The 14,492-nt window shown below is 35.5% G+C and overlaps 1 protein-coding gene across 11 annotated transcripts in view; it reads right to left on the bottom strand.

Moving 5' to 3' along the window:
- AKAP9 (A-kinase anchoring protein 9) overlaps positions 1-14,492 on the bottom strand; it is a 150,724-nt gene that overhangs the window by 86,248 nt on the left and 49,984 nt on the right. For all 11 annotated transcript variants that reach the window (XM_072764244.1, XM_072764246.1, XM_026003738.2 and 8 more), the window contains 5 exons: positions 13,176-13,255; positions 10,452-10,590; positions 9,496-9,581; positions 3,561-3,678; positions 2,901-3,099 (listed from right to left, as the gene is read on the bottom strand). In XM_072764244.1, the coding sequence (XP_072620345.1) occupies positions 2,901-3,099; positions 3,561-3,678; positions 9,496-9,581; positions 10,452-10,590; positions 13,176-13,255 (622 nt within the window). The remainder of the gene's footprint in view (positions 1-2,900; positions 3,100-3,560; positions 3,679-9,495; positions 9,582-10,451; positions 10,591-13,175; positions 13,256-14,492) is intronic.

Below are 14,492 nucleotides of genomic sequence, written 5' to 3'. Positions count from 1 at the left end.
TTCTATGTTCACATTGAATAATTGTAGAAACATATCTCCCTTTTGTTTCTTTTCTGCCCTTTCCTGGTTCTTCTGTCTCACACTTTTGTCTGTTTCCTCATTGCTTCTTGCATATACTTATCTGATCCTTGGTTCCATGTTTTGATTCTTTTTTTCATAGCTTAGAAAACCCTCCTGATTATTTATCCAGCTATTAACACCCAAACTCTAATAAAAAATGGTATAGTCCCCAATGACTCCACTCTATAGTTTTATAGAATTTGAAAGGGTTTATCCCAAATTCAAAAAACAGTCTGGCTAAAACCAAACTCACTGTTCCCCTCTTATAATTAAGGTCCTACTCTCCACTGGCCTTACTTCTCTATTTATATTAACATTACCATCATTCTCCATATTCTTTAGCTTGAAAACAGGGTCATCATCTTTGTTTTTCCCCTTCACTTTGCTCTCAACCTTCCTTTTATCTCAGTAACTGATATTCACTCCTTCATTTCCATTTCCCCTGGAACCACTCCAGTAGGAAATTATTACAAAAATGTGCAGTGAAAGATGCCACATAGATGTTTAAATTCCAGCACTTTGGTTGTATTGCCATGTTACAATCCTTAACCACTACTACTTAAAAATTATTATTTTGTGAGTAAGTACTATTTCAATGATTAGACTGAAGTCCCTTGAGGGAAGCCATTTTATATATATCACAAGAAATAACTCTGACTCATCACCATTGCTATTAGTAGGAGTGAACATGGTGGTCAGCACATCTCTTTTTGTAGGGTGGGAGAAAACTAATGCTCTTCATTGAAAGGTAGTTCACTGAAAGTGTCAACACACTTCCACTGAGTATTACAGAAACTCAGAGAGGGTGGTGAGCTGACAAAAGCTCAAATCCAGTAACAGCAAAGTAAGTCTCCATTTCTAGGAAACTCCCTCCCTTTTCTTCATTCTTTAGAGAGAAAGCATAACTAAGTAAAGGAAGGCTACTTGAAATACTGTAGCTGATTATTAGAGACCTCTTGCTATCTATTTTCTTTCAAATCAGAAAACCCAAAGTAGTTTCCAAATGTCAATCCATAAAATGTCTGCATCAGAATTATCTGGTTACAAGTACAAATGTCCAGGGCTCATCTCAAAGCTACTGAGTCTGACTCCCCAAATGTATAATCCAGTAATCTAATTTTAAGTATTCAAAAATCTCTGGTGTTTCTGATGCATGGCCAAGTTTAAGAGTCACTGATTTCAAATAAAATGAAAGCTTTGTAAGGCTGTGCCAAGGCTGAGTGAATAATTCCAAAGCCTACATACAAACCCTGAATAAAACAAGGGGAAACAGACTGTTTCCAAAGAAGTGTGGACATTTAGAGTTTTGCAATAAATAAAAAAATTTTGTCTTGAGGTTCCATTAATAAGTGCCTATGAAGATATCAGTCATAGAACAGCAGAGCCAGCCAAAGTTAAATTAAATCTCTGAGCATTTTATAGAGGTAGTTTAAATATTAAAGCATATTTTCCAACTAAATCATGAGGTGTTCTCTCATTCATTTAATAAATATTTATTGAACACCTACTACATAGAGAGAATTATTATAAGGTTTGGGATACATCAATGATTCAACTGGACAAAAACGCTCAACCTTACAAAGCCTGAAGTTTTTTATAAAAGGCAGACAATAAAACAAACAGGGTATATGTATGTATGTGTGTATATATATATATATATATATATGTATACACACCCACACACACGGAATATCCCATATATATATATATATATATATAAACTTGGTTTTTATTTTGTACATATATATACAATATATAATATATATAGTCTGTATGTATATATACAGCTTTATAGATATAAATCAGATAGTATTAATACAGAAAAAAATGGAAATTAATGTACAGAGTTCTAAAGACACTTTTCATTTAAAAAGGTTCATCAGGATAGGCTTCAGGACAACATGATATTTGCATAAAGACCCAAAGGAGGTGAGTGTGTTGGGCATACAAATATCTGGAGAAAGAGCATTCTAGGTAGAAGAAACAATAACAAGAAGACCCTGAAGCAGGAGCATACTGATGGTTTGAGGATCTCAAGAAGAATGTGTGGGGTGTGAGAATAGTGACAGTCAGGTCAGTCAGAAATAAAGTCAAAGTGGTAATGGAACCATTATGTAGGACCTAGTAAGGCATCACAAGGATAGAAGAGCACTGGACTAACATGATCGGTCTTAAATTTTAAAAGCAAATTTTAATATTTTAAAAGCAAAGTTGTGGAAATATGTTGAGAATAGACTTTAGTGGAAGAGTTAGGGTAGAAATAGGGAGATCAGTGTTGCAGTAAACTAGGTGAGCGATGATGATGGCAAGGGACTAGTGAAAAGTACTCCAGTTTAGATGTATTTTGGAGGCAGAGATAACAGAATTTCTTGATAGTTTGGAAGTGAAGTATGAAAGAAAGAAGAGTCACCCAGATAGAGATGGCTGCAGAAGGAGCAAATTTCTAGGGGAAAGTCTAGAGTTCTATTTTAGACATGGTGAATCTATTAAACAAGTGAGAAAGTCCAGCCGTAAAAGCCCACATCAAAGTAGCAAAGACCAGGCATACTATAAACAACAAATATATGCAAACTCTCTCATTTAATCCAGCAGATTAACAATAACCAGCATCTTTATAAAAGAAAAATGTAAGTAAAATCTCTATAATAGCATGTCTTTGGTTTATAAAAACATTTACTTCATACATTTCAAAGAATTATCTCCTGTTCTTATTTCTTGATAATGCGACATCCCATCTCTTTCAAGCAACTTTGCTTAAGTTACATTTTCTAATGAAAATCAATCATGCTATGATTGTTACTGAGCTATAAATACTGTTGAAATTGTAAATGGATGGATACCTTGGCTGAACTGTGGACTCACTGACAGCTTGAAGCCTTTCCTCCAAACAGTGGATCTCTGCTCCATAGTTTTCTTCAGTTTCTTTCAATTGTTGCTGCAAAGAGGATATGAGGTTTTCTAATTCTTGAACCTGTCCTTCAAGTTGTTTAATTTTTTCAGAATCTTGCAGAGTAGATAACTTGCTTTTATGACTGACATCTATGTTATATGAAGAGAAGAACATACACATTTCAATACAAATTTCTTCTTGAAATACCACAATCGCTTTTTTGTGTGTGGAGACATTATTCTTTCTTCTTTGAAAAAATAATCTTTTTTTTAGTAGTAATAAGTTTCAATTTAGACTCATTTTGAGGGATAAAAAAAAATTTTGAGTGTAATTCAAGATCATTTCTTCTATCTTCATGTCTGTAGTACCTCTAAATCTACCGGTACTATGTCTCTAAATTGAAAACAATTAAGAATCGCCCAACAAGTGAGAGGGGATCAAAGACAGGAATAGTCCACACCTTCCACTTTGAGAATGAAAAAACCGATACTAGAGAGATTATAATGAATTGCCCAAGATCATTGGTTGTCTCAAATTTTAAAATAAAAAAATCAAATGATTAAACATTTGGTATAAAAACACTATACTGTGGTATACAATCAAAATTTACCAATGTCAATGTCTTGCAAACTGGTCATCTGAGAGGCTGATAAAAACTCTGTTTCCTCTTTTGGTAGGTTTCCTTCTGCAAACTTAAGTTTCACATCCTCTGTCTGCTGTCCCTGAATCTATTGAAAATAACAGAAAAGGAATGACATATATATATATATATATATATATATATATATATGATTCAGCATTTTGAAAGCTGTATTAAAGCAGGTTTATAAATGAAAACTTTTTTATTCGAAAACACTTAGAATTGTAACATTCTGATACAAATATTTTCCCTTCCAACTTATTTGCCCATTTCTGACAGTGATTCACATTCCCTTCACAGCACTGCAATTATATATTTGTTAGTGTACTGTTTGGTCATACCCAGAAAGAAGTTCGTTTTAATGTAAGGACAGAAGCTGCACAGAATTTTGGTATAAAGCTCATACAATAGGTCTTGGTCTTTGGAATTTCAACGCCTATACAGTAAATCTTATGTTTATCAATACTTGATAATATAACTTTATGAATTTCTGGATATAACCTATGTACCTCTAGAAAACTGACAATTGGTATGCTGTTCTTTACACAGAAGGAAAATAATGAAAACAGATAAATCTCATTGTTTCCTTACTATTAAAATTAAGGCAGCAATTTGTCAGATGCATATGTGTAGTAACTTAGTTATTCATCAAATGCTTAATAATCATCTACTACATGACTATCACTGTGACAAGGGAAACTAAGATAAAATCAGTAAAAAAAAAAAATGGTGTATCTGCTGTCAGAGAATTTATCAACTAGTGGGGGAAATAAAATTAAACAATCAGAGGGGCACCTGGGTGGCTCAGTTTGACTCTTAAATTCAGCTCAGGTCACGATCTCAGGTTCCTGAGATCAAGACCCACATCAAGCTATGTGCTGAGTGTGAAGCCTGCCTGGGATTTTCTCTCTCCCTCTGCCCCCCACATCTCTCTCTTAAAAAAAAAGAAAACAATTAGAGAAGCACTAAACTGTAATTGACTATAAGGGCAATAACAGAAAGACTGATACGTGTGTGATTATGGAGTAAGTCAAACTCGATCTGGGGCTCAATCGTTCTGGGCAAAGACTAGCTCTAAAAGGCTATAAGGAAGAAATAGTAAGCATCTGTGAAAGGATGGCCTATCCTATAACTACTGAAGACAATGATCTTCTTGAGAGGGGTTTAATTTGGATACAGATGGGAGAAGAACGCTACATAAATAAGAAAGATCTAGTACAAAGTACTTTAAAAGTAAGGGGAGAGTCTGGATTTGCTATACTAGATGAACAAAATATACCACTGAAAGCAGGTGAGCAACAGAATAAAAGCTATTTCTGATGAAGGCTGTTTCATTTGGTTACTCCTCTTATGAAGTCCTCTACCCCATGCCTAACCCCTAAGTACATTTCAAGAGAACCTTGCCTTTTACTTCCCAAAGCAAATAAAGCCCATCAAGTAAATTCTTCACTTTCCAGCCTAACCTTTCTATCCCTTCACTTAATTCATTCACAAAACATTTATTAAGCCTTTACCATGCACTCAACCAAGCACCATGCTAAGAAAGGGAAATACAAATTATTTTAAGATTTGTGTGGAATCAGAAAAGACCCCGAATAGCCAGGGGAATTTTAAAAAAGAAAACCATAGCTGGGGGCATCACAATGCCAGATTTCAGGTTGTACTACAAAGCTGTGGTCATCAAGACAGTGTGGTACTGGCACAAAAACAGACACATAGATCAATGGAACAGAATAGAGAATCCAGAAGTGGACCCTGAACTTTATGGTCAACTAATATTTGACAAAGCTGGAAAGACTATCCACTGGAAGAAAGACAGCCTCTTCAATAAATGGTGCTGGGAAAACTGGACATCCACATGAAGAAGAATGAAACTAGACCACTCCCTTGCACCATACACAAAGATAAACTCAAAATGGATGAAAGATCTAAATGTGAGACAAGATTCTATAAAAATCCTAGAGGAGAACACAGGCAACACCCTTTTTGAACTCGGCCACAGTAACTTCTTGCAAGATACATCCACAAAGGCAAAAGAAACAAAAGCAAAAATGAACTATTGGGACTTCATCAAGATAAGCTTTTGCACAGCAAAGGATACAGTCAACAAAACTCAAAGACAACCTACAGAATGGGAGAAGATATTTGCAAATGACGTATCAGATAAAGGACTAGTTTCCAAGATCTATAAAGAACTTATTAAACTCAACACCAAAGAAACAAACAATCCAATCATGAAATGGGCAAAAGACATGAAGAGAAATCTCACAGAGGAAGACATAGACATGGCCAACACGCACATCAGAAAATGTTCTGCATCACTTGCCATCAGGGAAATACAAATCAAAACCACAATGAGATACCACCTCACACCAGTGAGAATGGGGAAAATTAACAAGGCAGGAAACCACAAATGTTGGAGAGCATGTGGAGAAAGGGGAATCCTCCTGCACTGTTGGTGGGAATATGAACTGGTGCAGCCACTCTGGAAAACTGTGTGGATGTTCCTCAAAGAGTTAAAAATAGATCTGCCCTACGACCCAGCAATTGCACTGCTGGGGATTTACCCCAAAGATGCAGATGCAATGAAATGCCGGAACACCTGCACCCCGATGTTTCTAGCAGCAATGTCCACAATAGCCAAACTGTGGAAGGAGCCTTGGTGTCCCCTGAAAGATGAATGGATAAAAAAGACGTGGCTTATGTATACAATGGAATATTACTCAGCCATTAGAAACGACAAATACCCACCATTTGCTTCAACATGGATGGAACTGGAGGGTATTATGCTGAGTGAAATAAGTCAATCGGAGAAGGACAAACATTATATGTTCTCATTCATTTGGGGAATATAAATAATAGTGAAAGGGAATAGAAGGGAAGGGAGAAGAAATGGGTAGGAAATATCAGAAAGTGAGACAGAACATAAAGACTCCTAACTCTGGGAAATGAACTAGGGGTGGTGGAAGGGGAGGAGGGCGGGGGATGGGGGTTAATGGGTGACGGGCACTGAGGGGGGCACTTGACGGGATGAGCACTGGGTGTTATTCTGTATGTTGGCAAATTGAACACCAATAAAAAAATAAATTTATTATTTAAAAAAAATAAAGAGAAGCCTCCCTCATTCTGAAGGGTTTAAAATCTAGGAAAAGAGCTAACAAATAATTATAATAACAAGTCACAGATGCAAGTTTGTACAAGGAGCTGTGGGAACAGGGAAAAAATAAACAGGGATCAAGGAATATTTAAAATGATGTTAAAAGATAAGCACATTAAACAAAGGTTTGTACAGATGCTAAGAAAATGGAGGAAGTAATGCTGAAATCTAGAAAGATAAAGAGGACACAAGGGAAATAACACTTTAACAAACTGGAGGAACAAGAAGGAACACACCAAGCAGACTAGAGGTACATATGCAGTGTCAGGCAGAAAAAATAACGTGCAATAGAGTTCAGGGGGTATGAAAGATCAGGTGCGTTTGGGAAACTCTAAGTATTTCAGCAGGGCTAAAATGAGGAGGAGGATTAGAAGATGAAGCTAACAGGTTAGGCAGTGATGTGGTGCCACGTGATCCCAATCAACCTCTGTGATGCCTCTGTGGTTGTAGCTACCTTACTGGGTTAAAATGTGAAATTCAGGGTGTTTTTTTTTGTTTTGTTTTTTGTTTTTGTTTTTTCTGGAGAGAATTAAAGAAGTTAGTGTGGCTGTTTGTGTTCCAGAGTAAGCCTCCCACATTCTGACACTGGGAAAGGGAGGTGTGTCTCATCAAAGCCAGCTGTTGCCTACTCACTGCCCTACAAGGAAGGAGGCACAATGACAAATCACTCACTCACAAATCTGTCACTGTGGATTACTTAGTATAAGCCTTCCTACACTATTTAATAGTTTCAACTGTGTACTACCATAGGAAAAGCAACATTTTTTAAAGAAGGAAAACAAAGAAGAAAACAGAAAGGAAATCTGACAATTAAGAATTCACTGCTGTTAACTAACTTGAATTTAAGTAAAAACTTGGGGCGGGGGGGAGGGGAGGAAAATTCACCACTGACTTTTGTCAAAAAAAGACTGGTGAAGTAGAAGTTGAAAGCTTGCTTACAACAGGTAGAAGAGAAGAGAAGAGATGAGAGATTTCTGGCTATAATCTATTCTTTCTTTTAAAGAAGAGGACAATGAGGAAGAAAGAGAACCACAAAGGAAGATGAGGGATTGAGGACCAGTCATGTTCTAAATAAGAGAGACATGAGGAATGTACAGGAGAAAGGACAGAAACACAGAAAAACAGACAAAGGAACTGAAATCACAGAAGAGAGGAAAGGGACAAATTATCAATCTTAGAGGAGGTAGAAGGGGATACTAACAAAAGCACAGGAAATAAAATAATCTTGGTTATGAAAAGGAATAACATCTCAGACAGAAGGAAAATAAATTAAGGTATTCACAGATTTAAAGAAATCCATATGGGGGCACCTGGGTGGCTCAGTTGGTTAAGCGTCTGCCTTCAGTTCAGGTCATGATCCCAGGGGTCCTGGGATTGAGTCCCATGAGCCTTGCTTCTCCCTCCTCCCCCTGTGTGAGCAAGCTCTCGCTCTCTCAAACAAGTAAATAAAATCTTAAAAAAAGAGAGAGAAATAACATATGGTCTGGAGGCAGTAGGCTGAGATAATTTATAATTGATAGCTCTGATACAGAGAAATATCATATAAGGTGAACTGCAAAGAAAAAAGGGGAGTATGACTTGAGGAAAGTAGTCAAGTTGGGAAATATCTACTGAAGGGACTATGATAGGATAAATGACCACATAAAAGAACTGTCAAGCAATTCAGAGGGTCCAGCTGATATCAGACCATGATTATGCAGTGTCACCACACCACATCTGCATCTAATTTTCTTAGCAGCCCTCAGAAGCCCATGTAGGAGTACAGAAGAAGGGTCCCTGGATGCAGGGTGAGGGCAGCAAAAAAACCAAAAAATCCAAGGAAATGGTATGGAACTGGTAAGGAAATGGTATGAATTCTCAATAGGGTTCAACACTTTGACTATAAAGGGAAATAGAAAAGTAATTATTGTAGGGAAATGTAGAGTTAATGAAGGATTTTTCTGTATCCATCTGCCCTCCTACAAAGTTATCTGCAGGATACTAGGATAGTTTACAAGTTTTAGAAAAGGAAGGATAAATTTTGCTTGATTACACAGGGAAGAAAAAAGAGAAAAGGAATGAGAGAAGGGAGAAGGAGAAATGGGGGGGGGGGGGGGAGAAAAAGACAAATGAGAATTTTTGCCAGATCATTCCTTATCACCAATAGAACTTTCGCTCCCTGTTAGTTAAATCTCAAATCCACTCAATATAATGACATCAAAAATATCACAAATAGACATAGAGATTCTTCCAGATTTCTTCTCTACAACATGAAGATTACAATGCTTATCTTTGCCAATATATGCTGTTTATTTTCCTGATGTAGTTATACTGTGCCATCTATACTCTTACTGAGCTTTATATGCACACATTTCTAAAATAACCACTTGAAAGAAATTTGACATATGTAACACTGTGTGTTAAGCTAATTAGCTATGTTCTAAACTACACTACTTCCATTTTTCTCTAAAACAGACACATCCATGACTTTAAAACTGCTATATATAAAAAATTAAATACAACTGTTTCACCAAGTTTACAATCTGACATTTTATATTTATTTTAGTTTATTAGAATTTCCAAAAATCTCTAAAGGGGGAAATAAGTATTCAACTGGCAGAAATTCCTTTAGCTAACTGATAATATAAATATATCACTTTTCTCTCATCTTGATCATATTCACTTATTTTAGAAGTTCTTGGTTGATGAAGAAGCTTACAAAACAACACATAATACAGTAAATGACAACACATTTTCCATTTCACAGACCTTACTTAATCGTGTTTGAAGTACCAAGAGTTTGTTGTATTCTTCTGTTACTTTGTTGAGAAGAGTTTGCATATTTTCTTGAAAATCTAGATGATAAATAATTATAATTTCATTTTATAGTTAAAGTTTGTTTTTTTTCAATAAGTATCATTTATCTATTTATAACTTTAGAAAATTGCCTGCTACAAGTAAACTTCATATAGTTACCAAAAATTGCAATCTTATTGATGTAAAAGACCTGCTATAAAGATAACTCGACAATTTCACATTATTATATGTTAATTTCTTTTGGTATTCATTAATTTGTATACATTTTGTTCAATATTCATATAAATGGACAGGGGTAGAAAATATTTTACCTCTGAAAAAAATTACCAAAAAAATTAAGTGAGATCATAATTTGTAAAAATTAACATACGATCCTTATTAAGAAAGATAATTTTAGGTCTTCTTCTACTTAAAAAAAAAAAAAAAATCAGAGCAGCCTGGATGGCTCAGCGATTTAGAGCCGCCTTCAGCTCGGGGCCTGATTCTGGAGACCCAGGATCGAGTCCCATGTTGGGCTCCCTGCATGGAGTCTGCTTCTTCCTCTGCCTGTGTCTCTGCCTCTCTCTGTGTCTCTCATGAATAAATAAATAGAATCTTAAAAAAAAAATCATTGACATATATGTATTCAATAAATACTATAACTTTCAAAGGTTTGGATCTATGGTGTAAAATTAAGGAAAAAATTATAAACAAGGAAATATATGGGAGTAGAGGAATAAAGGATAAAAAAGGAAACCTGTGGACATCTTTGGTTCTTTATATTGCAATTACTGCATTATAAAAATAAAACTCTGTATTAAATATAAGATTTCACAAATACAAAAAGATATTAAGTAACTGAATCATGATTAAAAGTAAAAGTTTACCATTAACTGATTTAGGAAGATAATGTGGTCAGATTTTATTACCTTGAACTTCATATTTATAATCTTGCAATTCTAGTTCTTGATTTTCAGAAGTGTGAACACCAGAACTCTCTCTCTCTTCTACATTTACTTCACATTTTAGAGCAGGAGTATAATGTTCACCAAGGACATTGCAAAAAGTCTATTAACAACAAAATTAGGTATTTTACAGAATTAAAATTTTGATGTCTGCCTTTGAAAAATCATTAAACATTTTCCTAGCTGCAAAAGACAGTCAAAATGGCACAGAAAAAAAAAGAAACAAAAAAAACCCAAAAAACAAAATGGCACAGAAAATTCAGTAAAAACACTCTTTCATACACCCTATCAGTCTGCAAAAGGAATAGTCAAGTCTAAATCTTTATATAGGAATGAAAGTCTTCTTACATTGGAAAATATTGACAATCTTAATTGCACAAAACTATTTTTTCTGCTTCTAATAACGAATATAGCTTGTACTTTAATCTGCCGTTTTATAGCTTGGATCCTAGATTGACGTTATCTCTGTAACGTTAACTACAAAAAAACACCGGAAGACAAGAATAGAAGTTAAAAATGATGACTAGGGGCGCCTGGCTGGCTCAGCTGGTAGAGCATATGACTCTTGATCTCAGGGTCATGAGCTCAAGCCCCATGCTGGGCATAGAGCTTATTTAAAAGAAAAAAACAAACCAAGGGTGATTAGAAAGTTGTCTATAAATTCTGTAGAAATTTATATGGAAGCGCCTGGGTGGCTCAGTTGGTTAAATATCCAATCTTGATTTTGGCTCAGGTCATGATATCAGGGTAGTGAATATGGAGCCCCAAGTTGGGCTCCACACTCAGTAGCAAGTCTACTAAGATTCTCTCCCTCTCCCTCTGCCCCTCCCCTGGCTTCACGCACTCACTTGCTCTCTCAAATAAATCTTTAAAAAATATATATATATGACATAGATTACATTCATACACTTTTCTGTAACACAAGGATCATACTCTGTGCTTTATACATACAAACAAACTAAAAATATTTGACACATTATCCTGGTTTTTCTCCTGAACAATTCCACCATCATTTAAAAACAATGCATGATCCATAATCATTTCAGAAGCCCTCAAAAGAAGTTTTACCTTTGCCCTGCACACAACTGGAAACAATTTCTAGGCTTAAAAACCAAATCATTTATTAATGCTGTTTCTTAGATTTGCTTAAAAGTTAAATTATACTGTAAATTAACAGAGTTTATTAAATTTTCAGCACAGTTCTGATAAGATGGAATTTTATCACATTAAAGCTGGTAGAAATCTCATCTACAGATGAAGAAATGGACTCAAAAAGATGAATTAGCCAATCCATGGCCACATCAACAATTAGTGACAAAACCAAGTTTCGTGAAGAACCCTGAAGGACCCCTGTATTAGAACAAGCTGGTTAATATTTCATATTGAGATTAGGGATCAGGTAAAGACAATAACAAAAGGAAAGAACATACAATGTCAGTTTGTAATTGAACTACTATGACTTGGGCCCTCTTTCCATTATCTACTATCAGTAATAGATATGAAAGGACAATGCCTGCACCTTCTGGCAGAGGCAGTCAGATGGAGACCGCTGAGTACCTGAATGAAGACAGGCCTTAGGTATGGTTATTCCTCACTTTTTGAGTTTTTCTCCAATATATTTTTCCAACGATATTATAGAAAATCAGAATCAGGAGTGCCTGGATGACTTAGTTGGTTAAACATCCAACTCTTGGTTCTGGCTCAGGTCATAATCTCAGGGTCTTAAGATCAGGTCCCATATTGGGGTCTGTGCTCAGTGCAGAGTCTGCTCAAGATTCTCCCCCCACTACACTAGCTCTCTCACTCTCAAATAAATCAAATCTTAAAAAAAAAAAAAATCAGTAAGGTAGCTCTACCTGTCCCAACGAATGCCACCTTCCTGCCCCTTCAATTTATAAATACAAAAGCCTAGTAGAGATCAAAGACAAGACAAAACATTTATTTTAAATTTTGAGCTATTTGAAATATGCAGAAAAAGTAGCTATCTACCTTAAACAAACAGTAATATTTTATAACATTATCTCCATATTTTTTTAAAGAAACTGAACATCACAGAGAGACTTGAAGCTATTTTAAGTACTGCTTACCCATTTTATTCACCTTCTGAGATTTATTGATATTAGTACAGATATCAAACACTGCTAAATAAAGATCCACTGCATGGAGGTAACACAATTTATTTATTACCATTATTGATAGTAATCTGAGTTGTTTCCCATTTTCAACTTAAAGATACTAGCATGAACAGATCTAGTTGTGCTCAAATGCTTGGACTATGGGATGTATACATCTTTAAAAAGGGACCTTGCCAATCTGCTTCTCAAAGTAGTACTTTACCCACTTGCAGTGTCTAAGAGCTTCTATTTCACTCTGTCTTCACAATTATACCTGGTATAACTGGTCTTGTGCAACCTCCCCAGATAAGTCATCAGATACACTCAACCACCAAGCTGGCAGGGGCAGGAAACAGACCTGTCTGGGGTTCTATTGGTCTACTCTTTTTTTGTTGTAGGTATAGCTTTTGTCTGTTCTACTGCTAAGATAATTTACCTCAATTTCTTTTGTTTCAAGATTATCAGGAAACATTTAAGTGCTCATTTTAAACTTAAAAACTCAGGAATATTTTCTAAGTGCAGTTCTGAAGTATAGCATTTCTTGTTTGAAAGTACTTTTTAATTAATATCTTACCTGTGTAAAATAAGAACATTCTTCAGACACTGCCTTGCGTAGTTTTCCAATGAGCATTTGTAAAGGCTTCGCTTTACCACCTAACAGAACAGATACTGTATTAAACATTTAATTCCTGAACTTCAGTATTAAACCTATGTCAACTGGAAGCTTCCTTTACAGTAAGATTAGTTTTAAGTTCTTTATTTCTTTTAAAGTGATTTTCTACTGCTCAATGTTAACTTTCAGATAGTTTGTAAAATTCCGTTTATATCCTACAAATTGGTATAAAGCAATGACCTACAAATTTTTTTTCCCAGTACCCAACACAAGAAATACATCATATATCATAACCTATTTATATATCCATGGAAAACTGGAACAAGAATTTCACAAATCATTATTTCCTCTTTCTACGTGTTATACACTCTATTGGTATAGAGTATTTGTTCTACTGTACTCTCTCATTTAAAAAAAAAAATGCTGGTCAGGACCTCTGGGTGGCTTAATGGTTGAGCATCTGCCTTTGGCTCAGGGGTCCCAGGATCAAGTCCTGCATTGAGCTCCCCATGGGGAGTCTGCTTCTCCCTCTGCCTGTGTCTTTGCCTCTCTATCTCTCTCATGAATAAAGAAATAAAATCTTTTTTAAAAAATGCTGGTCATTGCTCACTAACTTCATCAACCATTAGTGGACTCATCAATTAACCTGTAATTGAAAATCACTGGACAGATTCTATCTGAAGAGGATATCAATTAAAAAAAAAAAAAACACGCACTTAATGTAATCTTATTACATTCAAACCCAAAGAACTCCTGAAGTGAAAATTATGATATTCTTATTTAAGTCACTCTTTAAATTCTACCTTGTTCAACAGAGCAACTGAACAAACTTATGAACTACCTCATTCTCAAAAGCAGATCCATCAAGGGTGAAAGCCTAGAGATGCCTTGAACAGAGGAAGTCTAGCTAATTGAGTGGTTAAATAATATTAAAGATGAAAGTTAACTGTAACTAGTCTTCTATTTCAAGTCTTTACATGTTTCTGCTTCCCAAAGTGCCATCTTAGTTCTTTGGCCCACTATGCAGTCTCTTTGGACACTTCATTCTTTTCTCTGGCCTCAAATGATCTTTTGATTCCAAATCTTAATCTTGAGCCCAAACCTCCCTCTTGTGTTTTAGACTTCTGTTTTTAACTGCCTACTAGACAAGTCTTTTTTGAAGTCAATAGGTAATTTTAACTCCATATATTCCAACCTGAATTTATTTTCCCCACAGATTTGCTCCACATCCTCTGTGACTAGTCACCTTCAATCCAATTACCCAAACTAGAAACTTGG

Source organism: Vulpes vulpes, chromosome 7 (genome assembly GCF_048418805.1).
Source record: "Vulpes vulpes isolate BD-2025 chromosome 7, VulVul3, whole genome shotgun sequence".
NCBI lineage: Eukaryota > Metazoa > Chordata > Mammalia > Carnivora > Canidae > Vulpes > Vulpes vulpes.
The sequence above is the reverse complement of the archived record's forward strand: the minus strand, read 5'-3'. Positions and strand labels throughout refer to the sequence as shown.